Source organism: Corvus hawaiiensis, chromosome 23, assembly GCF_020740725.1.
Source record: "Corvus hawaiiensis isolate bCorHaw1 chromosome 23, bCorHaw1.pri.cur, whole genome shotgun sequence".
Lineage (NCBI taxonomy): Eukaryota > Metazoa > Chordata > Aves > Passeriformes > Corvidae > Corvus > Corvus hawaiiensis.
The window spans coordinates 6,471,249-6,497,658 of NC_063235.1; the positions used below are offsets into that span (position 1 = coordinate 6,471,249).

The following is a 26,410-nucleotide window of genomic DNA, read 5'->3' on the forward strand; positions in this document are numbered from 1 at the left end:
TGCCCGGACCCGCCATGGCCGAGGCCGCGCTGCGCCGCTTCCGCTTCCTGCCCGCAGCCAAGATGGCGGCGGCGGCGGGGCAGCACCGTGGGCCCGGCGGCCGCTGAAGCCGCTTCCGCCGCCGCGGGCTCTCCAGCAGTAAAAATGGCCGAGTCGGTGCTGGAAGTTGTGGGCCGGCTCCAGGCGCGGCTGGCGGGCAGCGCCGAGCCCAAGAAGGTGATGGGGGCTGCCTCAGCCCGCCGGGGTTCCAGCGGTGGGGACGGGGGTCGGGAGTGCGCGGGGCGCGTGGTAGGGCCGCCCTCCGCCGCGGCTGCTCCTGCGTGGAGTTCCGTGCCCGGCCGGGGCCGCGGTGCGTGGGGTGAGACGTGCGGGCGGCCCGGGGGCTGTCCCCGGTGGGACTCCCCCTGTGCCACCAGCCCGGGCCAGGCTCGCAGGCCCGGGGGGTTCCGTTGCGGCGGGCGGGCGGGCGGGGGTCCCTTTTGGGGTCCCGTCGTGGCGGGCTTGGGGTGGTGGCGGGGGTCCTACGGCAAGTCCTCCCGCGACAGTGGCAGGCAGGGGTCCCGCGTGGGGTCCCCCCGTGACAGGGGCGAGCAGAGGTCCCCTTTGTGGTCTCCCTTTGGCAGTGGCGAGCAGGAGTCCCTTTTGAGGCCCCCCGTGGCAGTGGCGAGCAGGGGTCCCTTTTGGGATCCCCCTTGGCAGTGGCGAGCAGGGGTCCCTTTTGGGATCCCCCTTGGCAGGGCTGGGGCCCGGCTGGGCAGACGGGCAGCGGAGAAGTCGCCGGAAGAGTCTTGCCCTGGTGACGTGTTGGGTGGCAGAGCCGCGGTGCTGTGTGAGCCCACGCAGGGAGGCACAGCCGCGGGGCTGGGGGAACACGAGTCCCGCTCAGGAGCTGGCTCTTGTCGCCTCTGTTCCCTCTGGCCTTGGGGGACTCTCTTGGCTCTTCTCGCCCCTCTCCACGAGGGAATGTGGCCGCTGCCAAAATGCGCTGCCTGCAGCAGCTGTTGTGGAGCGGCTGCTGCGCTGCCCCGACCTGCCTTGGGCTCGCTGTGTTCGGTGACATTCGGCTGGTGACAGTGACTGTCCTGCTGGGCACCAGCATTCAGAGCTGGTTTTTCTAGTGAAATTTGGAATAATGGTTGAACTTGGGCATGCTGTTACTCCATTCTGTTGTTTTAAAGCGGGAGCATCTGTTGAGAGTATTCACACGTGTTTGGTTCACGTTTTGTGTAATTCGAGTAAAAGAGGAGGCAGGCAGGGCTGTGCAGCTGCTCTGTGCTGGGCTGACTGTTTCACTGAGACCAACACCTGCAGGACTCTCTTCCCAAGATCTCCCACCACCCAGGAAGAGAAGAGGATGCTCGAGTGCTGACCCTTTGAAATGGGAGCCCCTGTAGGAGCTCCAGCCTGCCTGGGGGTGATGCGATGGGATCTGCTTACTCTTCTCACCCTCTCAGCCAGGACCAGAGCAGGGTTTAACTGGTGAAGCCCCAAATGGAGCTGAGGGACTGCCAAGGAGTCAGTTCCAGGGGGTCTGAGCTTTGTGGTGCTGAGACCATGGGCAAGACTTCAAATATTGTCTCAGTGCTCCGTGCACAGAGAATTTGTGCTGCTGTTTCGTGACCCTTGTGTGAGCTTGGGGCGAGAACTGCTGGTGTGTTTCTGGAGCACTGCAAGTCTCGGGGCAGTGTTTGCACAGCCGACTCTTTCTCCAGTGACCTCGTGGAGCGAAGTTGTTTCTTGCTCTGTTGATCCTGTGTGGTTTTGCAAGGGCAGGCAGAGGAAGTAAAGCAGGGTAATGACTTGAAAACCTCTTTTCTTCCCCAGCAGAAAGGCCCTGTGACCTATATTCTTTATTTCTGATACTTTTTCAACCATGTCCTTGGAAGCATTAATGGTTTTAAGCCTGAATTTAGTTGCCATTGCATTGTCTCGATAGATCTTGTGAGGACCTTCCTGTGCTAGAAGTTTTACCCCATCAGTGGGACAAATCCACAGCATCCCTGGGTGCTGCCCACCCTTACACCATTTCCAGTCCTCACGTTTCTTGCCTGGTCCTTTGAAAATATTTTATCAGGAATGTGAAAGAATAATATTTGCCCAAGTATCGTGTACAACTCGTTGCCTTGCTGAAAGGTGTAAAGTGTTGTTATTATTGGTTTCGGGTGAAAATCGGGCTGCTGGCACAGAAGAGTGTGAGTGAAATCTTGGACAGTGCTGTCATGGTTTGGAAAGAGCCTTTTTTTTCCAGCAGAGGAAGTACAAGCTCTGCTTCAGGGCTATGGGAAGAAAGAAGAGAAGGAAAACATGAGCATCTTCACGGAGCAGTTTGATATTAGCGTGTGTTTTTAGTGTCGTAACGGTCTGGCTGCCTTCTTTCAGAAAAAGAAAACAATCCACCCATGTTCAACAGAACTTCATTGGAGCTGGAACTCAGGGAAGGTTTTATGGGTTGTGTCTTGTGGCTGATTGACTGAAACTCTGCCCTGTGCTGGGGTGTTTTAGAAGAGTTTTGTCGTGTGTGTCTCACAAGATACGAGCCTGGTGTTTTCTGTCTCCCACCTGGTCACCTTTTCCTCACAGGATTTGTATAACCTTGGTTATTTCCAAGATGACCTGCCAGATTTAGAATCCCGGGATTGTTACAGGTTGGAAAAGACCTCCAAGACTGAGTCCAACCTTTAACTGAACCCTTCCATATCAACTGAGTGCCATGTTGTTACTTGAACACCTCCAGGGATGGGGACTCCACCACCTCCTTCCAGTGCCTGACCACCCTTTCTGTGAAGAAATTCCTCCTGTCGTCCAAAATTCTTCCTGATGTCCCTTTAAGCCTCAGTGGGATGAACTCCATCAGCTTGTTACCAAAGGAAATAAAGTTTAGTACAAGTTTTTAAGCCTCACTGCATCAAAGTTGTCTCACTTGGTGCATTTCCTGCACAAGGACTTGTGTTCCACGGAGGAGCCGACTGCAGTGGCTGTGGAATAACTCAGCTCCTCATGAGACGTGTTCTGGATCAAGTGTGTGGCTCCCCTGGTCTCCAACCACACTGAGAACAGCATTCCCATTGAGAACAGCACTTCTTGGAATTCAGCCCTGAAGGCAACAAGTAACTAAAGAGCAAACAGAACTGTGGGAGATGCTGCAGAGGGGTGTAGCTGGAAAATATTTGGGAAGATTTAGGGATACCAGAACGAGTTCTCCCTTGGTTCTTACTCTCACAGTGGGATTTTGTAAGCTCTGAAAAAACCTTTCTAGGAATTTAATTAGCTGACAGAGTTGCTTTAATATTGTCCTGGTTTACTCTTTTTCTATCTAATACAAAAATCAATCCTTCTTTCCTTTCCTCTCCCCTTTGTGCACACAAGTCCCAACTCCTTTGTTACCAATCCCAGAAGGATTTTATCCTTCCCAGAGGGATCCTGACCCCTGAACTGTGGCAGGCAGTCCAAGGGAAGGCAGCAGAGGTGGCTGAGTCTCTGCTGCCTTTGGTTTGATGGCTTCAGTTGCTAGTGCACTTGTTGAGCAGCTGTGCTGGCAAGGCAACAGCAGCTACTCTTGCTATCAGTGTTTCACTCTTCTAAACTAAGAAAACCGAAACCTTCTGTCACAGTTATCAGGTCCTAAATATAAAGGAGTGGTTTCTAGTGAACAGAAGTTGTGGTTTTGCTGAAGTCAGAGGAAGCCTTCTCTGGGTATCGAGGAGGGTTTCCTCTCTGAAAGCAAGAGCGCTCCCCAAATAGGTTAAAGGAAGTCATTTCCCTCAAAAGGAAGGAAACCTGCAAACCTGTCTGATCCTTGCATGGTGGGCGTGGGGGTGATTGGGTGTCAGCTTAGGCTGACAGTGCTGATTGGAGCACGAGCACAGTGCTTTAAAGAGAAGATCTGGATCAGGGGCAGCCCTTTGTATGGCATATAGCATAGGAGTGCTGAGCACAGCCCGGGCTGTATAGGAGCTATAATAATGGGAATGCTGATGAGGCTGGACTGTGGCTATAGCTGAGCTGTGGGAAATGATGTGAGGGGCAACAGTGCTGTCAGATGTGTTCTACCATGTAGTGTAGCTACAGAGCCAACAGACATCGTGGTGAGGCCATGTCCCAAACCACCTGGGTGGCAGAGGTACAGGAACATCCCCTGCACTTAGAATCCCAGGACAATTAAGGTTGGAAAAGACCTCCAGGATCATTGAGTCCAACCTTGTCAGCCAGAGCAGAGCCCCATGTCCAGTCAATCCTTGGACACCTCCAGGGATGGGAACTCCACCACCTCCCTGGGCAGCCCATTCCCATGCCTGGCCACCCTTTCCTGAAGAAATTCCTCCTGGTGTCCAGCCTGAACCTCCCCTGGTGCAGCTTGAGGCCGTTTCCTCTTGTCCAGCTCCTGCAGCTCCTCGCTGGGGTGCTCATTGGAGAGGGCTCCTTGTCCCATCCTGTCCCATGGAACAGCTGGCGGTGCTGGCAGGGTCTTGCTTGGGGTGTGTGGAGGTGAAGGGAAGAGAAAAGAGTGGAGCAAGAGGGAGGGAATTTGGAATTTGGAAAGGATCAGGTGCTGTTTTAGCACCTGATTGAAAAGAGCCTGTTGGCAGTGGAGACACAGGTTCCCCTCTTAGGTCTTTAGGAGCATCTAGAGATCTCCCTTCCCCTTTTTATTTTGTTTTGTTCCCACCCTTCTTGCCAAGGGGTGATTCCACCACCACCTTGAGACAGTCACAGGCTTCCCAGTCCTTTCTTCCTCTTGCTGTGTGTTTCTGTTCCCGGTGCTTTGAGCCAGATTTAAGTTGCAGTCCCTTGTGAAGCAAACGTTAATATTTGAGTGCGTTACAAAACTTTCAGGTGGGTTCTTGTGGGCAGAGACAAGATTTTTTTGCAGTTGGCCCTCGTGTTCAGCTTCTCAGGAGCTTTTTTGGAGCGAGACAGCAGCTGTCAGGCACTTGGATCTTCCTCACGAGCTCTCAGGCAGTGCAGCATTTTCTTCCTCCCTAATCCCTGTCTGTGGTTCCGTGTGATAACGCTGAACACTTCTCCTCTTGTCTCCACAGCTGCTGAAGAGTCTGAAGAGGCTGTCAGAGTTACCCATCACAGTTGACATTCTCGTGGTAAGAGCTGTGAAATCTCTCGGGCTTTTCATCGTGTCTGCCGAGTCCCAGGGAGAGCTGTTTTCCACGGAAGTGCTGCTTTCCCTGGAACTGGGTGTGTCACCTCGGCCACCTGCTACAGCCCAGTGTCACGGCTGTGATTGTGATAAGTTTCTGGAGGTGCCAGGCACGGGGAAGGAGCGTGCCAGGGCAGGTGGGAAGCCATGGAGGACAGTTTGTCATCCTCAGTTCTCCCAAAAGCTTAACACCTGACTGGGATATGAGAGTTGGAGCAGATCCCAGCAATAACAAATCAGCAGGAAATGAGGAAGTGCTAATCCTTACAGTTTTTAATGGCTTCTGTCTTCAAATTTGCCGCCTCTCATGGTAAATACTGACTTGGGTTATTAATACGAATAATTAGTGTTTGACTAAGGTAGAATTAACTCTTTGATTTACATGTAGTGAATGGTATAAAGTCAGCTGAGAACATAATAAAAGTGATATCCTTGCTGTTAGAGCAAGGAACCTTCTCCCTTGCAGCAGTAGGGAGTGTGTTGCCTTCAGTGACTCTTTAGGGAGTTTAGCAGGGGTGAGAATTCCTGTTTTGCTAAGATGGATTCGTGGCTCTCTCATGAAGGAGACAGGAGTGGGGAAGACTGTGAACAGCCTAAGGAAACACGAGCTCGTGGGAGACTTTGCCAAGGACCTTGTGGCCAGGTGGAAGAAGCTGGTGCCGGTGGCCCAGGAGGCAGAGCGGTGAGTGAAGCCCATGGATGAGCTTTGGGAATGTTTTCTCAGTGGATATTTTAAACCTCTCTGGCCAAGGCTCTGGAAAAACTTGTAAAACCAATATGCAAACTCTGCCTGGGGGTTTTGCCTTGTTTTGGCAGAAACTTCCTGCCTTTGCTGGCTCTGGAGTGTTGGGATGCTGAGAGCTGCAGTTTCATGTGGAAGTTGGGGCCAACTTTCAAGAATTTGCAGTTTGATGAAGAGATTAACAGGAGATGCCAAAAAAAGTGCCCTTAATAAAGCAAAAGATGCAATCTGCTTGCTTCCCATTTTGTGATTCTGAAGACAGGAAGTTCTAGGCCCAAGTAATTTGAAAGAATGCTTTTATGAGCCAGAATCCTGTGGAAACTGGAAGTTGTTGCTAGCAGGCATGTGGCAGTAACAAAGCTGTGAACTCAGCAGTGAGATCAAAAAGGTTTGGGTGATAAAGGCCCAGTTATTAATGGGAATTTAAATGAGTGGTATTCCCACATGTTGAACTGGGGGACATTTCCCACAGTGTCACACAGCCAGGAGTGTGTAGGCACGGAGAAGGTTCTGTACACAGCTGTTTCTAGTCCTAATAAAAGTGCTCCATCGATTCTTGCACTAGAAATGCAGTTTTTAAATCCCTGATTGTTGCCGCTCCTTAGAGATTTAGTGGGATTTTTGCCACCAAATACAGCCTTGGTCTTCTGTAAGAGGTGTTCCACTCCAGGGAATGGCTCTTTTCATTCATATTGGGCAGTTTTAGTCTAACTCTTTTTGGTTTCTTCTCCCTTCAGAAATAACCTAGACTCTGAAGACCGTGACTATGAGAGGAGCAGCTCGAGCAAAAGGCATCAGGAATCCTCCCTCAGAGAGGATGAGGAAGCTGATCAGGATTACTCAGAACCCTTCCAGCCTTCTTGCAGCCAGTCTTATAGCCCAGATCATAGGGAAAAGAAGTCCAAAAGATATCCTAGGCCTGAGAGAGCACATGAGACTTACAGCTATAGCAGCCACCAGGGGAAGGGTTGGGGCAGATCCTCCCCGGTGCTCTCTTCAGATCAGGAGTACTCGGACTGTGGACAAGCTGTGTCACCTGAGCCCAGTGAGAGCCCTCAGGATGTGGACACAGACCCTTATGCCTCTGAGGAGCAGGAAGAACCAACACTATTCCATCGGAAAGCCAGCAAAGGCCACAGCTTCCAGGAGAAGCTCGGGGCAGGCCGGGAGCGGAGCTCCAGCGATTTCTGCGACAAAGGGAGCGCGAGTCGGAGCAAAGAGCACAAATCCTCGCACAAGAAGCAGCGGCTCGATGGCAGAGAGGATGACAGGACCTCTGCCTTCAGCCCAGAGAGGTTGCACAAGGCCTCCTTCAAAGAGCAGCTCCGAGAATCCCCCGTGGCAGCGGCCGGCAAGGAGAAGCAGAGGACGTCGGAGAGCACCAAAAAGGAGAAGAATCGGGAAAGCGGCACCTCCAGGAAGGAGAAGTCACACTCGTTGCCGCACTCGGAGGAGTCTTTGGACAACCACGTCAAGAAGCAAAAGCATCGGGACTCTGAGAAGAGCAAATTGGAAAAGTCCAAGCAGGGCCTGGAGAGCTCTAACGCAGAGAAACGGAAAGCTGAGAGTGACTCAGGCAATAGGATCAAGGAAAAGGGGGGTTCTGGGAGCTTAAAGTCTTCGGAGGGGAAACGCAAAATCTCCGAGGTGGACAAAAAATCAGTGGGTTTTTCCTCAAATTCTGGGGAGGGGGAAGCAGAGGATGAGTTTGAACAACCTACTATGTCCTTTGAGTCGTACCTCAGCTACGACCAGCCCCAGAAAAAGAAAAAGAAAGTGGTCAAACCCGTGGCTGGGTCAGCTGGGGACAAAGACCGAGGGCACAGCAAGCAGAACGGATCCAAAGCCGGCACCAACAGCTCAAGCTCCAGTCAGAAGAGTTCAAGCCACAAGAGAACAAGTGAGAAAAAGGCAGAGAAGAAACCCCCAGAGCCTCCTAAACCAAAGAGGGTAAGGTTTGGAAGGATCTGAGAGTGAAAAAAAAAGGTGGGACCAGCTGCTCTCAGTCCTCTGCCTTGTTAGTTTTCCCATTGGAAAAGTGGGTGAAGGGGGGGAGAAAGAAATGCAGTGGGTGGATTTTATGTTTTATTATTTTATGTTTATTCAAAAACAGGGAGAGTAAAAGAGAGAACCTTCAGTTAAATATTGGTGTGAAAGAGTATTGGACATGATGCACTCGGTGAGAAGGCAGAGTATCTGTGGATGGGAGCTTAGAATCCAGCCCAGTTTGCAGTGCATCTCCTGCTGACAGGGTTCCTGTGTCTCCCCTCTCAAGTATTTATGCTTCTCTAAAATGGACCTTTTCTGGTGTCCAGAAATGGGAGAGAACTGGTGGTACAAGGCAGCTCATTCCAGAAGACAAACCTTCTTTTGTGAAAGCTTGGAAAATGAGCAATATTTCTATACAGATCCTTTGTCACATGGGTGCCAGGGTTTGGTATATAAATAGGGACTAATATGCAAAAACCTTTACTGTTTCATCTTTTTACTCAACTTGGAAACACTTGGCTCTTCATAAAGTGGTTTTTATAATGTTTAACAGCATTTTAAACCCTGCTTTGCCATTCCTTCTGATAAATGCTTCATAAAACTTCATATCAAAGTTTTCAGTTTCCCTCAGTTTCTGAGGTTCCCTTCTCCTCCACCGCTGCAGTTTTTTGCAGAATGAGGAAAAGGGGCAGAACTGGTAAATGAGTGTTTGTGATCAAGGAAGTGCTTCAGCTTGTTCTGAATTGGTTAAAAATGTGGATGGCTCTTTCTGGAGGGTGCTGAGTGATTCAGATCCCAAATTTTGGCTTCTTCCTATTGGCAGTCACCACATGAGGTTGTTCAGTGGTGCAAACTGATCAGTTTTGAGTGATTTATTCAAAATATGCAAAACCCCCCCCAGTTCAGTGCTGTTTGTACGCTGGTGGAAGGTCACATTCTGCTGCATTCCTGTCTTATTCCATGTACCTCCTTTCCTTCCAGATAATTTTAGATGTGGTACCAACGTTACCAGACATCCCCCTGCCCCCCATCCAGGCCAATTATCGTCCTCTTCCCTCGATTGAGTCCATCACCTGCTCCCAGACAAAAAGGAAAGGTATGTTGGGCAGGAAAATGGGTTTGGAATGAGTCACATTGTGGGAGAGAGCGGGAGCAGATGCTGGCTGGGTTCAAGTCTTTCTGTTGGGGTCTGCCAAGGGCAGAGGTTTCAGGGAGAAAAGGCAGCTGCTTCCTACGTGCTCCATCAGAAATGAGAAGAGTCCTTCACTGACCCTTCTTTGGGGCTTGGGCTTTGGACTTGTCCTTCCTGAGCTTGCCCTGCAGGTCTCTTGGAGAAGGCTTTGCCCTTTAGGTTGCTTCTGGGTGACTCCAACTTGTGCCTCCTGTGCCATTCATCAGGACAGGCTCTTTTTTTTCTCTGTCCTCTGCTCACTCCAAGCATTTCCCTCCACAGCAGTGTCCTCGCCAGTGGAGGAGAGCGAAGCGGGTTTCACAGGCCGACGGTTAAATTCCAAAATGCAGGTGTACTCTGGCTCCAAAACTGCCTACCTCCCAAAGATGATGTCCCTGTACCAGCAGTGTATCAGGGTCCTCAGCAACAACATCGACTGTAAGTACCTTTCCTTGTCTCAGAGTCACTGTGCAGGTGCACTGAAATTTTGGCAACTTGTTTGTACAGACCCCAGCAGTTCCCCTTGTTACTAATACGGGACAAATCCCACTGGAAGCTCAGGTGCTGCAGGAATCAGCACCCACAATGTTTTCAGGCAGTGCTAAAGCACTGGAAATTGTGGCAAACAGAGCTTGCACAGATATTTCTTAACCTGGAGGTATTGGTGCGTGAGGTTCCTTTCTCCTCCCCTCATCCTCCATGGTGTTGTGCAACACTGCAGTTTTTCCCCTGTGTTTCAAGGTGTCAAGCCCTTTCCTTGGCAAGGAAGGAGCAGGATAAGTAATACCCTGTGCTTCTTGCTTCTCTCTAGCGATCTATGAAGTGGGTGGTGTCCCTTTCTCCGTGCTGGAGCCGGTATTGGAGAGGTGCACCCCGGAGCAGCTGTATCGCATCGAGGAATGTAACCACGTGAGTGCCTTGGGAGAAGAGATGTGATGTGCAGGGGTGTCCTCACCTGCAAGAGCAGAATAGTAAACAAAGCTTTTTCATAGCAAGAGGTGGCTTTTGCAAGCCCTGAGTTCCTGGCTTAGCTGCAAGCTGGCCCTGCTGGAATTCCAGTGACACCAGCACTGAGCTGGTGCCGCGGGAGAGGGGACTGGAGGGAGTCAGGAGGGATCCCAGCTCTGTGTGGGTTTGCTTCAGGTGCTGGTGGAGGACACGGATCAGCTGTGGCACAACCACTGCCTTCGAGACTTCAAGAACGAGAAGCCCGAGGAGTTCGAGTCGTGGCGGGAGATGTACCTGCGGCTGCACGACGCGCGCGAGCAGCGCCTGCTCATGCTGGCACGGAACATCGGCTCTGCCCACGCCAACAAACCCAAAGGTGGGGCTCAGGGAAGGGGTTTGGGCTTAAAACCAGTCCAGTTTAGGAGTTGCTTAGCTCTGTATGCTTGCCTTTGCTTCGGGGTTTAGCGGTGTCTTGCTTTCAGCCATGGTGGTGTTGATGCAGGGCAACTTTTTTACAGCAAGGATGTGTAGGGCTGCAGAGGCACCTCCTGTTCCACATGGCTGCTCCAAAACCAGGGAGGGGAAAGCATTCCTGCTTTTTGGATGAACATAATGAGAACTGCTGAGCCGATCAGTCTGATTTCTCACTGCAAGAGGTTCAGACCTTGGGAAGGAGACTGTCACTATTTCTTTGGAATGGATGGATTTGTGGAGAGGTGGATGAACTGTCAGTAGTAAGACAAGCAGTGAGGAGCCTCCTTTTTAGACAGCTGGATCTAAGTGATGTTTCCCTCTGTCCTCTTGCAGGGAGAGTGGCCAAGATGGCATTTGTGAACTCTGCGGTGAAGCCCCCTCGGGACGTACGGAGGAGACAGGAGAAGTTTGGAACTGGAGGCCCTCTTCTGCCAGAGAAGACCAAGTGAGTGTTTCTCTGTAGCAGTTGCTGCTCTGGCCCCTGAAGATCAGGGAATGATACTGTGTGTCTGGGAGCTCCTTTTGCAGGGAAACTTGTAACTGTAATAGCCTGTTTCCCGCTGGGAAGCGCAGAGATCCAGGTCCCTGCTGGTTCCGCGTTGCATCAGCCACTGCGCTGTTACAAACGTGGCTTGTGTCTGGAGAATTGCCTCAAACCAGGGTGAACCCTTTATGGAAATGCCTGTCCTGTGTCTGTTCCAGAATAAAACCAGTCCTGTACACATCCAGCAAAAGCCACGCTCGGGCGAGTGACGAGCAGTCCTACGACGGGCCCAGCACCAGCAGTGCCCACTCGGTCCCATCTTCAGGTAGCACCTTCTCCTCCTACGACCCCAGGAAACCCGCAGTGAAGAGTAAGTACAACCTGCAGGACATCCCATCTCAGAGCTCCTCCTTCCCAAGCAGCTGCCTCTGCTTTGGGAGAATTCCAGGCTGTGCAGGAGGGTTGATGTTGGTATCTCTTCTCTCTCTAAGAAATCTGTTCAAGTTTCTTGCATGAGGAAAAGCAAAGGTAAACATCGGATTCACCTGCTCAGAGCTGACTATCAGCCTGTCCTAATGGTAGCAGTGAGGCAGAACCTCTGCCTTTGCTGCCCTGTGTCTGTCCAGCTGTTGGAATTGGAGTGCAGCTCTCTTGGGAAGGGAGCAGGGAGGGTTTCACCAGGGATCTGTGTTGGTGCAGTGCAGACAGCAGTGCCTTCTCCTCAGCCTGTGACCTGAAAACTCTGATGGGCCCTGCTCAAACACTCGTGTCTGCCAGGGCTGCAGCTTTGAGTCGCTCTCAGCTCTTAGTCTGTCGCTTTTGCTTTCATGTGGGGGCCTTTTTTGTTTGATTCAGTGGTGAGGTTTGTTTTTTTTTCTTTCTCTTTTGCAGAAATTGCACCAATGATGGCAAAGACTATCAAAGCTTTCAAAAACAGGTTCTCTCGGAGATAAGTTTGCAGTGCTGAGCTGGGCCTTTCTCTCTTGGGGAGGAGTGGCACTGAAGGGGGAGAAGGTACCCAAACAGCCCTTCCTTATCTTTGAACTCTTTGGAGGCTGCAGCTGCTGGGAGAAGCTTTGATCTGCACAAGATGACGGCACAGTATTTTATCTTTTATTCTGGTCCCTTTCTCAGTGTCAAGCCCCTCTCTTTTACCCCCTGTCCTCAACATTCTGTTTCTGGCTTTGTCATCCGTCGAAAGAAGGGTGTACAGAATCTCCCGACACAGGAAAATGTGAAGTCTTGGCACCTGCTGAGAGTGGAAGATCCAGAGACTTATTTACTATTTAACCTCCTAATAAATTATAAAATCATTTTAATTAATATTTTGCCCCTCTACCCTGCTGTATTATTTATGTCGCTCCCAGTAGTCTCTCCCCTCCCAACCCAGTCCCGGGGTCAGCCTTGGTGACTCGAGCTGGAATCCATCTGTCTGAGTGGACTTGGGGTGTCACAGGAGCCTTTCCTCGTGATCTGGTACCTGCTGGGCCCAAAGTCTCACCTGGAGACTCTGGGACAGGTAGGACCAGTGGCCCAGCCACTTGTCAGTCCTTTGGCAAGTGCATCCAGTCCTGAGGCTTTGCTCCCTGCTCGTGTGTGTCAATAAAATCTGAGCTCTTGACCTTCTCTGTGCTGTTGCTGTAGATCCTGTACAGGTGCTTTTGTGGTCCTGCAGGGATGCCAAGAGCCTTTGGGGACGTTTCCTCTGCTGCTGTCGTCTTCTGCTGGCTACTGGGAATAAAACTGCCAGGGATTTGGGAGAAGTTTTACTGTGCACCAAGTCAGATTTTAACTTTTTATCTGGAGAGAGATAGGGGACTTTGCAATGGAAAACAGTTTTTAAATATCAGTGAAGGCATCGTTTGCCTCTTTTAGCGGGAAGAAGGAATACTTCTGTCTTGTTTTCTGTGTGGAATTGCAAAGGATTTATTTCCAGTTGGGAAGCTGGTGCCTAAATCCTGTCTTTTCCCTGTATGTTTTGCTCTGTCCCCTCTATGGAAAAATCCAAGGATTTTGGTCTTTGAACCTGAAACCACTTGAATGAGGTTGGAGGGAAGTGAGCAACGGAATGTGGCTGTTGTAACACGTGTGTGTCCTTCAGAGCAGGAGCTCAAAAGGCTCCCTTGTACCTGGTGTGTGAGGAGCTGGAGCTCTGGAAGGAGAAGGTGCTTGGTGGGGCTGGTGGGAGTGTCAGGAAGTGCCCTGGAGCTCCTGGAGAGGTGGGAGCCCTGGTGAGGACGTGAGGATGGCAGCTGGGCTCGCCAAGGCCGGAGCTGGACACAGGCAGGAGCTGGCTGTGATGTGGGGAAGGTTTCTGCTTGTGGGGTGTGTCTGGGGAAGGTTTCTGCTCCTGTTCTGTGCCTGCCCCAAAGGGAACCCCAGGGGTGGTGCAAGCAGAGCATGGGGCTGGGGAGACCCCAGGGCTCGGGGGTCTGAGTGGGTCGGAGAGGGGAGGGATTCTCCTGTTCCAAGCCATATTTGCTGCCCTAGGACTTTGCTGTCTGGGTGGAAAAGATGCTGGTAGTGGATGCTGTTGTTGTTGGCAGCTCCTGAGAAGCTCTGCTGCTGGCTTTCCGTGGCTGCCAAATCCCAAACCGGTGGAGTTGTCTGTGTGCACTGACCGGGGGAAATCTTGCTGTGAAGGGTCCTCCCTGGAGGGCTCTAGAAAAATCCCTGTTTTGCTTCTGGTTTCTGTTTGGTTGTTTCTTTCCTTTTATTTTTTTTTTTTCCTCCTCCTTAAAAAAAAAAAAAGTCTTTCTTTAAAACCATTCTGAACACCTGTCTCCTGTTTATTTGTTCTGTTCTTTGTTTAGTTTGAAGTTCTTGGAAAAATGTTCTCAGACTCTCATGTGCTGTAAGTTTGTTACAGTCCCAGATGCTTTAATGTTACCGTGCAGCATTTCAGTGTGTGTTGTGCTGTAAAATAATGGCTCCTTACTCCTGCGTTTTTGCTGTATTTAATTTTGCTGTATTTTTAATTAGATAACAATATATTCTCTTCTGCTGACCGTTGTGCTACTGTTTATTTCTCCTCTGTACTTGGGGTAGGGGCAGAGGGGAGGGAAGCAGAGCCTGGCATCGCGTTCAGACACGATGGAGCTTTGAACAAAGGATCTGGGCGCTGCCCAAGAACGATTCTGGGCACTGCTAAACTGCCAATTAATTGATATCACAGCTCCATACTCAGCTCTGGGTACGGCCCAAGCGTTGCTGTTTTGGGGAGATGCTCTTTCCCTCTCAGAGCAGCCCCTTTGCTCCAGGCTTTGCCAGCTGTGTCCATGTTTTGTTTGTGGGATTGCAGGGAGGTGACACTGGTGTAACTCTGCTCTCACAGGGATGATGCCAACCCCTCAACCTTCCCTTCCTTTTCCTCGGACACTAAATCCAGCCTGGGGAGAGGTGGGCACCGGCCCTCAGCTGGGAGCAGAGCAGGGATATTTCCCTGGGGGACACACTACTCAAAGTCTGGGATCAAAGTGCTCCTTCCCAGTCTCGGGGCGTGACACTTGTGCAGTTGTTCTGTGCTCCACCACACACTAAAGGATGGAGCAGAGCCGCCTCTTCCCCCTTCCCACCCCATCCCGGAAGGATGAGTAACGGGAGGAGGAGGGGGAGTGACTTGGACTCGTATTTGTATTTTGCTCCCAAACTGTGTATATATACAATTTTCTATGTTCCTTTTTTTTTGTGGTAACTAAGATGAATATTTTAATTAGATAAGTTATATGAAAAAGAGGAGAATCATGTCTCAATAAAAGCCAAACACTGCACCGTTGCTGCTCGTTCTTTCCTGACTCTGACAACGAATGTTAAACACACCAAGCGGCCCCTCGGAGGGTGATGCTCCGGTATCCCGGCAGGGGTGCCGCTCCGGTTCCCGCGCTGCTTGGAACAATCCCCGCGGATAAAACCCCCGGAGCCTTTACGGGAAAGCAGCTTCGCGCTTCCCCGGCCGGGGTCAGGGCGGGGCGGGGTCGGGACCACCGGGACCCCTCCCGGGGACCACCGGGACCCCTCCCCGGGACCCCTCCCGGGGACCACCGGGAGCCCTTCCTGGAACCACCGAGACCCCTCCCGGGGACCACCGGGACCCCTCCCCGGAACCTCTCCCCGGGACCACCGGGACCCCTCCCCGGGACCTCTCCCCGGGACCACCGGGACCCTTCCCGGGGACCACCGGGACCCCTCCCCGGGACCTCTCCCCGGGACCACCGGGACCCTTCCCGGGGACAACCGGGACCCCTCCCCGGGACCTCTCCCCGGGACCACCGGGACCCCTCCCGGGGACCACCGGGACCCCTCCCCGGGACCTCTCCCCGAGACCACCGGGAGCCCTTCCCGGAACCACCGGGACCTCTCCCCGGGACCACCGGGACCCTCCCCGGGAGCAGCGGACGGTTCGCGGGCTCAGCACGTGCAGAGCCGGGCCCCGCCCACATGGGCGTGGCCACGGGATAACGGGCCTATCACAGGAGCCCGTGGGCGTGGCTATGGTTACGGGGCGCGCCCAATGAATACATTATTACGTCAGCTCAAGGGCGTGGTTTAGGTGACACGGGGGCGTGTCCTGAAGCTTTGTGGGCGTGGTCTCGGCGCCGCGCATGCGCGCTGGGCGGTCCCGGCGCGGCCATGGCGCACGGGCACGGGCCCGGCCGGTGCCGCTGCTGCGGGGAGGAGGCGGCGGAGCGCGGCGCGGCCTGGGGGCTGTACCTGCGCATCGACCGGCAGCGTCTGCAGTGCCTCAACGAGCGCCGCGAGGGCTCCGGAGCGACCGTATTCCGCCCCTGGGAGGAGCGCGGGGACCGCTCACAGGTAGGGCCGGGAGCGGCGGTGGGAGCGGGGGGTGCGTTGGAAAGAGGGTGGGCAGCAGGGCAGGGAGGGGAGCCCGCCCCTCGGTCCCGGGGAGGCACAGCTGGAGGGCTGTGTCCCGGTCTGGGGTCCTCAGGACAAGATAGGGAGCTGCTGGAGGGGGTCCAGTGGAGGCCACGAAGGTGATTTGGGGTCTGGAGCATCGCCCTGATGAGGAGAGACTGTGGGAGCTGGGCCTGGTCGTTCTGGAGAAGGGAAGGCTGAGAGGGGATCCCATCAATCCGGAAAATATCCCCAAGGGGTGTCAGAGGATGGTGCCAGAGTGTTCAGTGAGAGGATGAGGAGCAATGGCCATAAACTAAAACACGAGTTCCACCCCTTCTTTCCATGAGGGTGGACAGAGCCCTGGAACAGCTGCCCGGGGAGGGCTGGAGTCTCCCTCTGTGGGGACATCCCAAACCCACCTGGAGGCATTCCTGTGTCACCTGCTCCAGGTGACCCTTCCTGGGCAGGGGGATTGCACTGGATCATCTCAGAGGTCGCTTCCAATCCTAAATACTCTGGGATTCTGTGAGCGAGGTACAGTGGTGCCCCCTGAACCCCACTGAGGTGACCCCCCGTGCTCCCTCCACCTGTCCCCACATTCCCCCTGTTGTCCCCTGTGCTCCCCCACCAGTCCCTGTGTGCCCAGGGCCAGCCCTGACCTGCTCCTCTCTCTCCCCAGTTCGTCGAAAGCGATGATGACGAGGAGCTGCTCTTCAACATCCCGTAAGTTCTGTCCCCAAGCACCTCTGGCGCCCTTCTGGCTGCTGGCAGGGCGTGTTCCTCACCTGGCAGCGAGGCACTGGGGCTGGTTTGGAGAGGCCAGAGGTGAAAACCCTGCTCTGTGTGTCCGGGCAGGTTCACGGGCAGCGTGAAGTTAAAAGGAGTCATTGTGATGGGTGAGGACGATGGGACGCACCCGGCTGAGATGAGGCTGTGAGTAAAACCAGCTCCCCCTTCCTCAGAGGGGTTGGGTGTTGTGGGGGCAAACTGGTGCCATTGTGAGAAGACAGAAGTAAATCCAGTTTCTTGTAGGGAACACCACTGGCAGTGCTGATGGATGGGCAGGAATCCCAACCTGCTGTTGGTAACTCCCTGGGTTTCCCTCTTGTCTTGCCAGGTTCAGGAACATTCCTCACATGTCCTTTGATGACACAGCCAAGGAAGCAGAGCAGACCTTCAGCCTGAGCCGGGATCCCTCGGGAGAGCTGGAATATCCCACCAAGTACGAGACAGACCCTGGGGCGTGGGGGCTGCTCCTCCCTGGCACAGCAGCTCTGTCCGGCCTTCCAAATTTAGGAAAGGGTCAGCACAGCTGCCCTCAGTAGGATTTGCCTCCCCAGCTCTTTCCTGCCCTCTGGAACCTCCTTCCCAGAGCCTGGTGGGGGGGAAGCTGTGTTGGCAGCCCAGGAATTCTTGGGGTGCAGAATCGTCCTGGTGTCCTGTCCCCAGCTCCTGGCTGACCCACAGGTGTGAGGGAAAACCCCCCTTGCTCCCAAGTCTGGCTCAGATCAGGGGGAGCTGCACACGGTGTGGGAGCCTGGGAGGTGGGGGAGTGGCAGCTCCGGTCTCAGGGTGTGTTTTCTTTCAGAATTGCCCGTTTCTCCAATGTTTACCACCTCTCCATGCACTTCCCAAAGAACTTCGGAGCAGAGACAACGAAGATTTTTTACATAGGCCTGAAAGGGGAGTGGACAGAGGTGAGCGAGAGCAGAGAGCAACCAGAGTGTGAGAAGGGCTGTAGATCATGGATTGATTCCAGTTCTAGCAGAGAGAAGGGAGTGTGGGTAGTGTGATGGACAATCTGTGAGACGGGAATTGCTCAGCTCCTGCCAGCCAGGTGTTCAGGGGGGACGGGAATCCTGCTTTCCCTGGATTTAACACATTCCATCTCCACCCAGGCTCATCGCCACGAAGTCACCATCTGCAACTACGAAGCCTCGGCGAACCCGGCCGACCACAAGCTGGAACAAATCACCCCCCAGACTCACTTCATCTCCTAACGGGGCTGCCGGGAGCCTGCCTGCCGCAGGAACGGCTTCCCGAGGCGCCGGATCAGCTCCACGTTTCTGGGACAGACACAGCAGCGCGCTGTGAGGCGGCCCCGGGCCCGGAGGAGGCGGCGGAGCCGCTCTGGAGGCTCGCAGCGGGCAGCGTGTGCGGGGCCGGTACCGGCTGTGACTGACAATAAACACGCTGCGGTGCAGAGCTGTGCGCTGTCCCTGAGTGCGGGTCGCGGTGCTGCTGTGTCCGCGGGTGGCGCTGGCGCTGAGGCGGGGAGGGCGGCGGGGCCCGGGGCCTGTCCCCTTAACCCGTCAGCCGCCGGGGGCAGGGCGCTGTGGGAAGGCCGGGGCCTTTCGCCGATAAGCGCCTGTGGGCCTGGTCGGGGCTGAGGTCGGGGCCAGAGCCGGGGCCGTCCCCGCCGCGGGACCCGAGCGGGACCCGGTGCCCGTTTCCACCATGGCCGCCCCGTCCCGCCCGGCGCCGCGCGACGTCACTTCCGCCGCGCTGCCGGAAGTTCCGGTGGGAGCGCGTCAGGGGGGAGCCGCGAGGAGCGCGCGCGCCGGGCCGCGGGAGAGGTGCGGGCGGGGGGGGGCGGCACGTACCACCGGGGCGCGGCGGGGGGGGGGGGGGGGCGGAACCGGGCAGCGGCGCGGCGGGGGGGGACGTACCACTGCTGCGGGCGGGGGGGGCGGAAGCGGGGGGTGTTCCGTGAGGGCCGCGGGGATGGGGGGGAGGGGGGGGGAGCGGCGGGGCCCTTCCCGGGGTTTAACGGGGATTTAACGGGGAGAGGGCCGGGGGGCCGCGATTGTGGCTTGGCGGGTCCCGGTGCGGTAACGGGGGAGCGCTGAGGACTCGCAGCCTGCAGGGAACCCCCCTCAAAGCCCCGGTTTTGGCGGAAAACCGGCGGTCCCGGCCGCGGGGATCCCGCCTCCATCCGCTCCCAGGTGGGATTTCTCCAGCCCCCGCTGGATTCCGCTCCCTGCGGGGCTGCGGGCCCCGGGCGGCGGCCAGGCTGAGGCACGGTAATTAATGCTAATTAACGATTGATGAGCGGGTCCCCGCCACCGTGTCACTGGTGCGGCCGGCTTGGGGTGCGACACCTCCAAACAGCCCAAATGGGACCCAAATTCACCTCCTGGTTCTGTGTTGGTGCCTTTACACCCGCACAGGCACGGCTGAGGGCTTTGAGCCTTCCTGTTGCTCGGGGTTCCCGTTGTGTTCGCTCCAGCAGCGGGGCGGAATCATCCCAGGGAATCATCCCAGGGAATCATCTCAGGGGATCCCCAGGGGATCATCCCAGGGAATCATCCCAGGGGATCCCCAGGTGCGGTGCTTGGGGCAGCTCTGACCATCCCAAGCTCTGCTTTCCCTGGAGATTCCCAACAAGGCAGCGCTCAGGGAGCGCATCCCATCACCTGCCAGGGCAAGATGCGTTTATTTCTGGCTTTGTGTCCCCGCCAGGGTTCTTGGCAGGTGCGGTGGCTCCTGGCCGGTTGTTTTGCCCCTGGAGTACACACGAGCACGTGGGCCGTGTGTCTGTGTCAGATCCGGGGAGCTGCTCGTTCGCGGTGTTTTTATTTGAGTCGGGAAGCCGCTGACGAGCAGTCGGTGGAACGAGCCGGGCAGGTCTTGGCCGGCTGCTGGGAGAGGGACCAGGCTGTTTCTCGTGGGTAAGGCTGGCTGCTGGGGTTCCGGGATTTTGGGAGGGTTTGGGGTGATCCTGTGTCGCCTCGACCCGCTGGGGGAGGTGAAGCTGGAGCAGAGTGTGGAGGATGAGGAAAGGCCACCCGAGGGGCAGCTCTGCTTTTTGTGACAGGGACAGGACTCTGGAGTGGCTGGAGCTGTGCCGGGGGGGTTTAGGGTGGATCTCAGGGAAAGGTTCTTCCCCCAGAGGCTGCTGGGCACTGCCCAGGCTCCCCAGGGAATGGGCACGGCCCCGAGGCTGCCAGAGCTCCAGGAGCGTTTGGACAGCACTGCCAGGGATGCCCAGGGTGAGATTGTTGGGGGGTCTGTGCAGGGCCAGGGTCTGGACTGGATGATCCTTCATCCTTTCCAGCTCGGGATATTCTGTGATCGTGCTCCAGAGGCTGATCCTACTCCTGGGGGATGATGGCAGTGCCTTAACCAAGCTCTGATCTAATTAGTCCTGGTGGGTCAATGGGGTCAGGGAGGCCTCGTGGGGCGCTGGAGTTGTGATTTGTGATGTAGTGGGAACAAACACCGTGGACTGTTGTGGCTGAAGGTGTCGTGGGAGCTGTCAGCTCTGCGGGATCTGGGATTCAGGAGGTGACAGGACAGCGGTGGTGACCCTGCCTGCTGTCCTGCGCAGGGTGTCATCCATCACTGGGGGCACTCAGACCAGCTCCCAGTGCTCTGGTTCATCCTAAACAGCTCCATAAAACAGGGCTGGACCTTTATTGGTGCAGCAGAGCCTGTGCTGCTGCGTGCCAAGAGTTTCCTGCTTCCTGGTCAGAGCAGATGTGGGTCAGGCTCCGGGAGGGCATGGAGGGATGCAGGAATGCAGGGATGCTGAGGCTGCGCTGCCTGGGCAGCCACAGGAGTAACTTTGGCTCTGAGCTGTAATTTCCAGGCTAATTTTAACACTTCCAGCCCCCCACGCGCCCGTCCCGCCGCTGCCACGTGGGGAGCGTTTGCTGCTCCTGGACTCTCCAGCACTGCCAGGTCGGAGTGTGAGGTGTCCCAAGGGCTTCAACATCAAAGCCTTCACCTGCTCTTTATTTTTCCCCCAGAACAGCTGCTCCTCTGGACTGAGCAGTTGCTGAAGGGGCGGGTGGGAGGTTTGTTTTCCTGCCTCACCTCTGTGTCCCGCAGGTGCCAGTGTCGATCCCTCTCGGTGTATGTGTGGTAACAACATGTCTGTCCCCCTCCTCGCCGACGCTGTCACCGTGTCAGGGGCAGAGCGGGAGACCGCCGCGGTAAGGGCTGCACCCTCCCTCCCTCCCTCCCCTGCTGCTCCCCCTTGGAAAACAGGGAGCTGCTTCCAGCAGGTTCAGAGGAGCCCAGCACGGGGAAGGCAGGGCCATCGAGGGCTCTGTGGCTGTCCTTGGGCTGGGCTGTTTGCTCCAGTGTGGGAGGCTTAGGGGTTGCTGGAGCTGGAGATGAAAAGCCTGCGGAGGTGGATTTGTGAGTCCTTGGTGATACAGGGGAGGAATTCCTCCCTGTGAGGGTGGGCAGGCCCTGGCACAGGGTGCCCAGAGCAGCTGTGGCTGCCTCTGGATCCCTGGCAGTGGCCAAGGCCAGGCTGGACGGGGCTTGGAGCAGCCTGGGACAGTGGGAGGTGTCCCTGCCCATGGCAGGGGTGGCACTGGGTGGGCTTTAAGGTCCCTTCCAACCCATTCTGGGATTCAGGCTGGGCCTCTGCTCTGGTGGGTGCTCCTTATCCCTCTGCTGTGCGGAGGAGCTGGGACCTGCCTGTGGCAGCTCTGTGGCAGGATGACATCCCTGACCCACCCATCCGCTGTGCTCCAGCAGCACAGACGTGTCCTGAGCTAATTTGAGCCTCTTCCAGTTGGTGACTAAGTGTCCATTTGCCACCTCCCTGCCAGCCCAGCCCAGCCCAGCCCTGCCCTGCCCCGTCCCAGGGCACCACTCTCACACCAGCTAATTCCCTTCCTTCTCTGTTTAACAGGTCATTTTCCTACATGGCCTTGGAGACACGGGGTGAGTATCCCTGGAGCTGGCTCCAGCTGGGATGTGTGGTTTGCCAAATGCAGATCCTGGCTTTTTGCTGCTGCTTTCCCCTGGGGACGTCTTTGGGATTTGTGTGGGGCTTTGGGCTGGGGTCGGCAGCCATTCCTGCACCAGCCTCGCAGGGAAAGGCAGGGAATTGCTGCTGGCAGCTGTCTGCACTTGAATATTTATGATCCCGGCAGCCTGGCAGCCCCCCCACCCCCCGCGGGTGGATTTTGTGCTGCCTTCAGGGATTGCTGATAAGCACTGCGGCTTTTCCAGTCCTTGGCAGGGCTGACAGCTGGGCTGGGCCTGGACCAGAGCATCTCTGTTGTGCAAGGCCACCTCAGAGGTCCCAGGGTGGTGACAAAGGGCTTCTCCGTGTCCAGGAGATTCCCGCCTCCCTGTCCAGGAGATTCCCGCCTCCCTGTCCTCCCTGCCTGCAGCTCCAGGGCTTTGTGTGCTGCCCTCAGAGGGGATCGGTGTTGGGGGGGCTTCATGGGGGGTTTAGGCTGCCTGGGTGGGTAAAATAAGCTCAGGGGAGGGGTTGGGGGGCAGCAGCCACCTCAGGAAAATGGCTTGGACAAGCCTTGGCCTCATCTCTCCTCCCATCCCTCCCCAGGCACAGCTGGGCCGATGCTCTCTCCTCCATCCGCCTCCCCTACGTGAAATACATCTGCCCTCATGCGTAAGTGCTGCCCGGGGGGGGCTGGGGGGCTTCTTGGGGGGCCCTGAGGCTGCCAAGGCTCCTGGGGGAGGCAGGTGGTGGCCTGAGCCCAGCAGGGCTGCCCAGCCAGGCTGGCTCTGCTACTGTGGCTGGTTCCTGCTGCAGGCACAGCTGTTCCCACAGAGCTAAGCAGCACCAGGAGCTCTTTTCTTTCCCCTCCTGTCCTGTTTGTCCCTGGTGGCTGCAGGGAAAGACAAAGGCACTGGAGCTCCCTGTGCATCCCCTGGTCAGGCAGGAGGGGGCCCAGCAGGAGAGGGAGAGGGGTCAGTCCTCCTGCTCCCCTCAGACCTGAGCTAAACCACCCAAAACGTTCCTCCGCAGGCCCCGGATCCCGGTGACCCTCAACATGAAGATGGTCATGCCCTCCTGGTCAGTGCTTTGGGGGACAGGGCTGGGTGGGACGCTTTTGGGGAGTGAGAGGGATGGGGAGACAAAATCCACTGTCCTGTTGGGGCCAGGGAAGGGCAGAGCACACCCAGCTCCTGCCTCCCCACGCTCTGGGTGCTGGGAGAGGTTTGGGCTGACCCTGCTGCTTCTCCCAGGTTCGACCTGATGGGATTGACTCCAGATGCACCTGAGGATGAAGCTGGGATCAAGAAAGCTGCAGAAAACAGTAAGGAGCTTTGGGGAGGGGGAAGTGCTGAGCTTCTGGGTGCCTCTCCCTCGCTGGGACTGGAGCAGGTGTCTTCCTTCCACCTCTCCTTTGTTTCTGCTCTGCTGCCATCCCAGCAAACCTTTCCCCTGGGATCTTTGGCACCTGCCTGTCCCTGATGTGCACCCTGAGGTGTGCGGTGATGCTTTTAGCCCCCCTCCCCTTCCACTGACCCATTTCTCCCATTTCCTTCCAGTTAAAGCAATCATTGAGCACGAGATGAAGAACGGGATCCCCCCCAACCGCATCATCCTGGGGGGCTTCTCACAGGTGAGATCAGGATCAGGACCCCAATTCCTGCTCCAGATCCTCACAGGGAGGTGGTGCATGGGTGAGCTGGGTCTGAGGCCGTCCCTGGATCCCCCTGGTTGCCCCATGGCACTGATTGCACCCTCCCCTCCTGCAGGGCGGTGCCTTGTCGCTGTACACGGCTCTCACGTGCCAGCACCAGCTGGCCGGGATCGTGGCACTCAGCTGCTGGCTCCCGCTCCACAAGGCCTTCCCACAGGTACCCCACGGGCAGGGACCCTCGGGAATGGGGCGATTTCCCCACTGGAGCTCTCCAGTTTTCCAGCAGCTCTCCCTCGTGAGGAGGGGAGCTGCCGGGTGAGGTGTTGGGGACACAAACAAAGCACCTGCTTGGTGTCCCCTCACCTGGGCACCTCTGAGTGTCCCCTCCTCTGGCAGGCGGCGAACAACGGCGTGAACAAGGACATCGCCATCCTGCAGTGCCACGGGGAGATGGATCCCATGATCCCCGTGCGTTTTGGGGCCCTCACTGCCGAGAAGCTCAAGTCTGTTGTCACCCCCACCAAGGTGCAGTTCAAAACCTACCCCGGCGTGATGCACAGTTCCTGTCCTCAGGTCAGTGCTGGGGCTGCAGGGAGGGGACGGGACCCCCTGGGTGATGATCAGTGATGGGACCCATGGGAATGGCCTGGAGCTGTGTCAGGGGAGGGTTGGGATGGATTTCAGGGAAAGGTTCTTCCCCCAGAGGGAGCTAGGCACTGCCCAGGCTCCCCAGGGAATGGGCACGGCCCCGAGGCTGCCAGAGCTCCAGGAGCATTTGGACAGCGCTGCCAGGGATGCCCAGGCTGGGATTTGGGGTGTCTGTGCAGGGCCTGGGGCTGGGCTGGGTGATCCCTGTGGGTCGCTTCCCTTCGGGATCTTTGGGACCAACCCCAGCACTGTGGGTCAGGCAGGGTGGGGAACACATGAGAGATCTCTTTGTTCCTGACTTCCCCCGGGGAGGCTGCAGAGCCTCGTGCCCGGCCTTTGGGGAGCCCCGGCGCCGACGGGCTGCGCGCTCCCCGCAGGAGATGATGGCGGTGAAGGAGTTCATCGAGAAGCTGCTGCCCCGCATCTGAGCGGAGCCGCTCGGGACTGTCGCCGGGGAGGGGGCCGAGGTCGCCGCCGCCCGTCTGCCCCCGTGACCCGCCCGCTGCAAACGGAAGCCATGGCCCCCCACCGCACCTCCCGCCCGTGCCCGCGCCCCCGCACCGCGTCCCCTCCGGCCGGGGGTGCCCGCCCGCCCCGCTGCTCCCGGAGCCCACATCGGAGCTGGCTAAGGCGAGCCTGGGAGTGGCCTCTTCTCTCCTGCTCTGGCTCCGAGCGCTTCCCGGGGGGAAGTCACCGTCCCCTCGGCCCTCCGCGGGGCTGGCACGGCGCGGGTGAGGTTTTCCTCTTGGGTTTGGGGTTTTTATACCAGTATTAGGGGCGGGACGTGCCCGGCTGCGGCGGGAGGAGCGGGGCAGGGCTGGGGCACCTTGGGCGCTCTCGGCCTCCGCTCAGGCGACTCACGGGTTTTCAGTCAGAGCTCAGGAACCCGGGACTCCCCTGCGGACGCCTCCAGGCCCCGGGGCAGGCTCTGCCCTGGGCTGGCACCGCCAAAGGCTGCCCGGGGCCGGCGGGGAGGGTCAGTGCAGCTCCCGCACCTCCTGCACGGCCCTGCCTGTCACACACGCACACTCCCCTCAGCCATCGGCCTGGGGCAGCTCTGCCCTCCTGAGATAATCACCTCCTTCCTGCTGCTCCTCCTCTTGTTGCTTTTACAATCTCCATCTCCTCCTCCTCGGCCCCGCGGGGGTCCCAGCGGCATCTCCCCCGCCCCCCAGCCCAGCTCTGCACCCTCGGAGCCCCCAGGCTTCGTTTACACTCACGGAGCCACCGGCCCCGTCTTCAGTGTCTCTCTTGCTGCTACTTGTCCTTCCCTGTGGACTTGGGCTGGCTCGGGGAGGGAGAGGTGAGGTGGGGTGCCCGGACCCCGGGTTTGGCTCCTGGTGCAGCTGGAAGGAGCAGCTTTGCTCCCAGCCATCATCTCACCGGCATCTGAGCCCGGGTGCTGCTGTGCCCCATCCTCTGTGCTTCCGGGGGTCTCCTTGCTCCCCGGGACTGGGGGCTCTGGCCCCCCCATGTACAATCACCAGTGTCCCTCACCCGTGGCTTGTCCCCTCCCGAGTGCTGGCATCGTGCTGGGGTGCGGGGCCGGGCCCGTCCCTGGCAGCTCCCCGGGCACAGGCCCCGAATGTCTCCTCTGGGGGGGCTCCTGGCCGACCCTCCCCTCCCACAGGGCCCAGGGCAGTGGCTGTGGAGCAGCTCTGCCCTCACCCCCTCTTCCCCTGGGCTGAGCCCCCGCCCGGGGCTGATCATGGCTTTTAAAACACCCCCACCTTCATTCCCCTGGCCCCAGGGCTGGCCCCGCTTCCCCTGCCCAGCCCCAGGGAGCCTCTGCCCGGTGCCCCGGGGCCAGCGAGGCGAGGGCTGCCTGGGGCTGCCTCGGGAGCTGCTCCGGGGGGCTCTGGGGGGGCTCAGCCCCAGCAGTTGTGCTCCAGCCCTGCCCTCCCTGCCCGGGATGCACAAAGCAATAACGGCCCTCCGGAGAGTCGGAGCGTGGGGCCCGCCCTCGGCTGGGCTCTTGGCTTGGGCTTTGCTTGGGGTTTTAGTTTCTGCCACTTTTAGGAAGTCTGAAACCAGCAGAGCTGCTGCTGGCACCGGGGGGAGCCCGGCTCTGCCCCTGCCCTGGGCTCTGCCCCTGCCCTGGGCTCTGCCCCTGCCCTGGGCTCTGCCCCTGCCCTGGGCTCTGCCCCTGCCCTGGGCTCTGCCCCTGCCCTGGGCTCTGCCCCTGCCCTGGGCTCTGCCCTGCTGGCTCTTCTATGCTGTGTTTTAATGCTGCTGTGCCCCGGCCCCCCATGCTCGGCTGGGGGGGCACGAGAGGGTGGCAGGGGTGGGACTGCAGCTCCTTGGGATCACCAGGGGCTGGCAGGGGTGGGATTGCAGCTCCCTGGGGGCTCCAAGGGCTGGTGATGGACAGACTGACCTGTTTGACTGTGAACTGGAACCGTGTGCGATGGGGGGGCCCGGGACCATCCCTTGGGGCCCCGCTGGGCCCCTCTGCAGACCATTCCTGCTCACTCCCTGCCCGAGCAGTGCCGGGACCCCGGGAGGGAGAACGGCTTCTCTCCATTCCTCAATACAGCTTTGGGTTTTTTTCTTTCAGTTTTTTTTTGGTTTTGTTTTCTTCTCTCAT

At 57.1% G+C, this 26,410-nt stretch overlaps 3 protein-coding genes across 5 annotated transcripts; all 3 read left to right on the forward strand.

Moving 5' to 3' along the window:
* Positions 1-57: 57 nt before the first annotated feature.
* On the forward strand, positions 58-14,734 carry ELOA (elongin A). The gene is made up of 11 exons (XM_048326822.1): positions 58-216; positions 5,040-5,096; positions 5,716-5,834; positions 6,632-7,844; positions 8,865-8,979; positions 9,337-9,492; positions 9,866-9,963; positions 10,198-10,378; positions 10,810-10,921; positions 11,179-11,330; positions 11,852-14,734. The coding sequence occupies exons 1-11, from the start codon at positions 145-147 to the stop codon at positions 11,911-11,913; spliced, it is 2,337 nt and encodes a 778-aa protein (XP_048182779.1). The 5' UTR covers positions 58-144; the 3' UTR covers positions 11,914-14,734.
* An 830-nt stretch (positions 14,735-15,564) lies between these two features.
* PITHD1 (PITH domain containing 1) lies at positions 15,565-18,019 on the forward strand. The gene is made up of 6 exons (XM_048326850.1): positions 15,565-15,772; positions 16,494-16,537; positions 16,670-16,747; positions 16,932-17,036; positions 17,403-17,511; positions 17,713-18,019. Exons 1-6 carry the CDS (start codon positions 15,590-15,592, stop codon positions 17,812-17,814), a joined length of 621 nt encoding a protein of 206 aa, XP_048182807.1. The 5' UTR covers positions 15,565-15,589; the 3' UTR covers positions 17,815-18,019.
* Positions 18,020-18,322: 303 nt separating this feature from the next.
* Positions 18,323-25,070, forward strand: LYPLA2 (lysophospholipase 2). Of its 3 annotated transcripts, none has more exons than XM_048326848.1 (10): positions 18,323-18,390; positions 20,648-20,751; positions 21,465-21,496; positions 22,128-22,193; positions 22,554-22,601; positions 22,775-22,845; positions 23,081-23,154; positions 23,291-23,392; positions 23,572-23,748; positions 24,201-25,070. In XM_048326848.1, the coding sequence occupies exons 2-10, from the start codon at positions 20,674-20,676 to the stop codon at positions 24,249-24,251; spliced, it is 699 nt and encodes a 232-aa protein (XP_048182805.1). In that variant the 5' UTR covers positions 18,323-18,390; positions 20,648-20,673; the 3' UTR covers positions 24,252-25,070. The 3 variants fall into 3 exon arrangements, with proteins under 3 accessions (XP_048182805.1, XP_048182806.1, XP_048182803.1); XM_048326849.1 differs by lacking the exon at positions 18,323-18,390 and adding an exon at positions 18,653-18,837; XM_048326846.1 differs by lacking the exon at positions 18,323-18,390 and adding an exon at positions 18,870-19,485.
* Positions 25,071-26,410: the final 1,340 nt, after the last annotated feature.

Excerpts from the sequence above, each read along its gene's own strand:
- LYPLA2 (XM_048326848.1), top strand. The coding sequence starts at position 20,674 with ATGTGTGGTAACAACATGTCTGTCCCCCTCCTCGCCGACGCTGTCACC. Across the intron at positions 22,846-23,080 it reads CAAGAAAGCTGCAGAAAACA|TTAAAGCAATCATTGAGCAC; the intron begins GTAAGGAGCTTT and ends ATTTCCTTCCAG. Across the intron at positions 23,155-23,290 it reads TCCTGGGGGGCTTCTCACAG|GGCGGTGCCTTGTCGCTGTA; the intron begins GTGAGATCAGGA and ends CCCCTCCTGCAG.
- ELOA (XM_048326822.1), top strand. The coding sequence starts at position 145 with ATGGCCGAGTCGGTGCTGGAAGTTGTGGGCCGGCTCCAGGCGCGGCTG. Across the intron at positions 5,097-5,715 it reads TCACAGTTGACATTCTCGTG|GAGACAGGAGTGGGGAAGAC; the intron begins GTAAGAGCTGTG and ends TCTCTCATGAAG. Across the intron at positions 7,845-8,864 it reads AGCCTCCTAAACCAAAGAGG|ATAATTTTAGATGTGGTACC; the intron begins GTAAGGTTTGGA and ends CTTTCCTTCCAG.
- PITHD1 (XM_048326850.1), top strand. The coding sequence starts at position 15,590 with ATGGCGCACGGGCACGGGCCCGGCCGGTGCCGCTGCTGCGGGGAGGAG. Across the intron at positions 16,538-16,669 it reads GAGCTGCTCTTCAACATCCC|GTTCACGGGCAGCGTGAAGT; the intron begins GTAAGTTCTGTC and ends GTGTCCGGGCAG. Across the intron at positions 17,037-17,402 it reads GAGCTGGAATATCCCACCAA|AATTGCCCGTTTCTCCAATG; the intron begins GTACGAGACAGA and ends GTTTTCTTTCAG.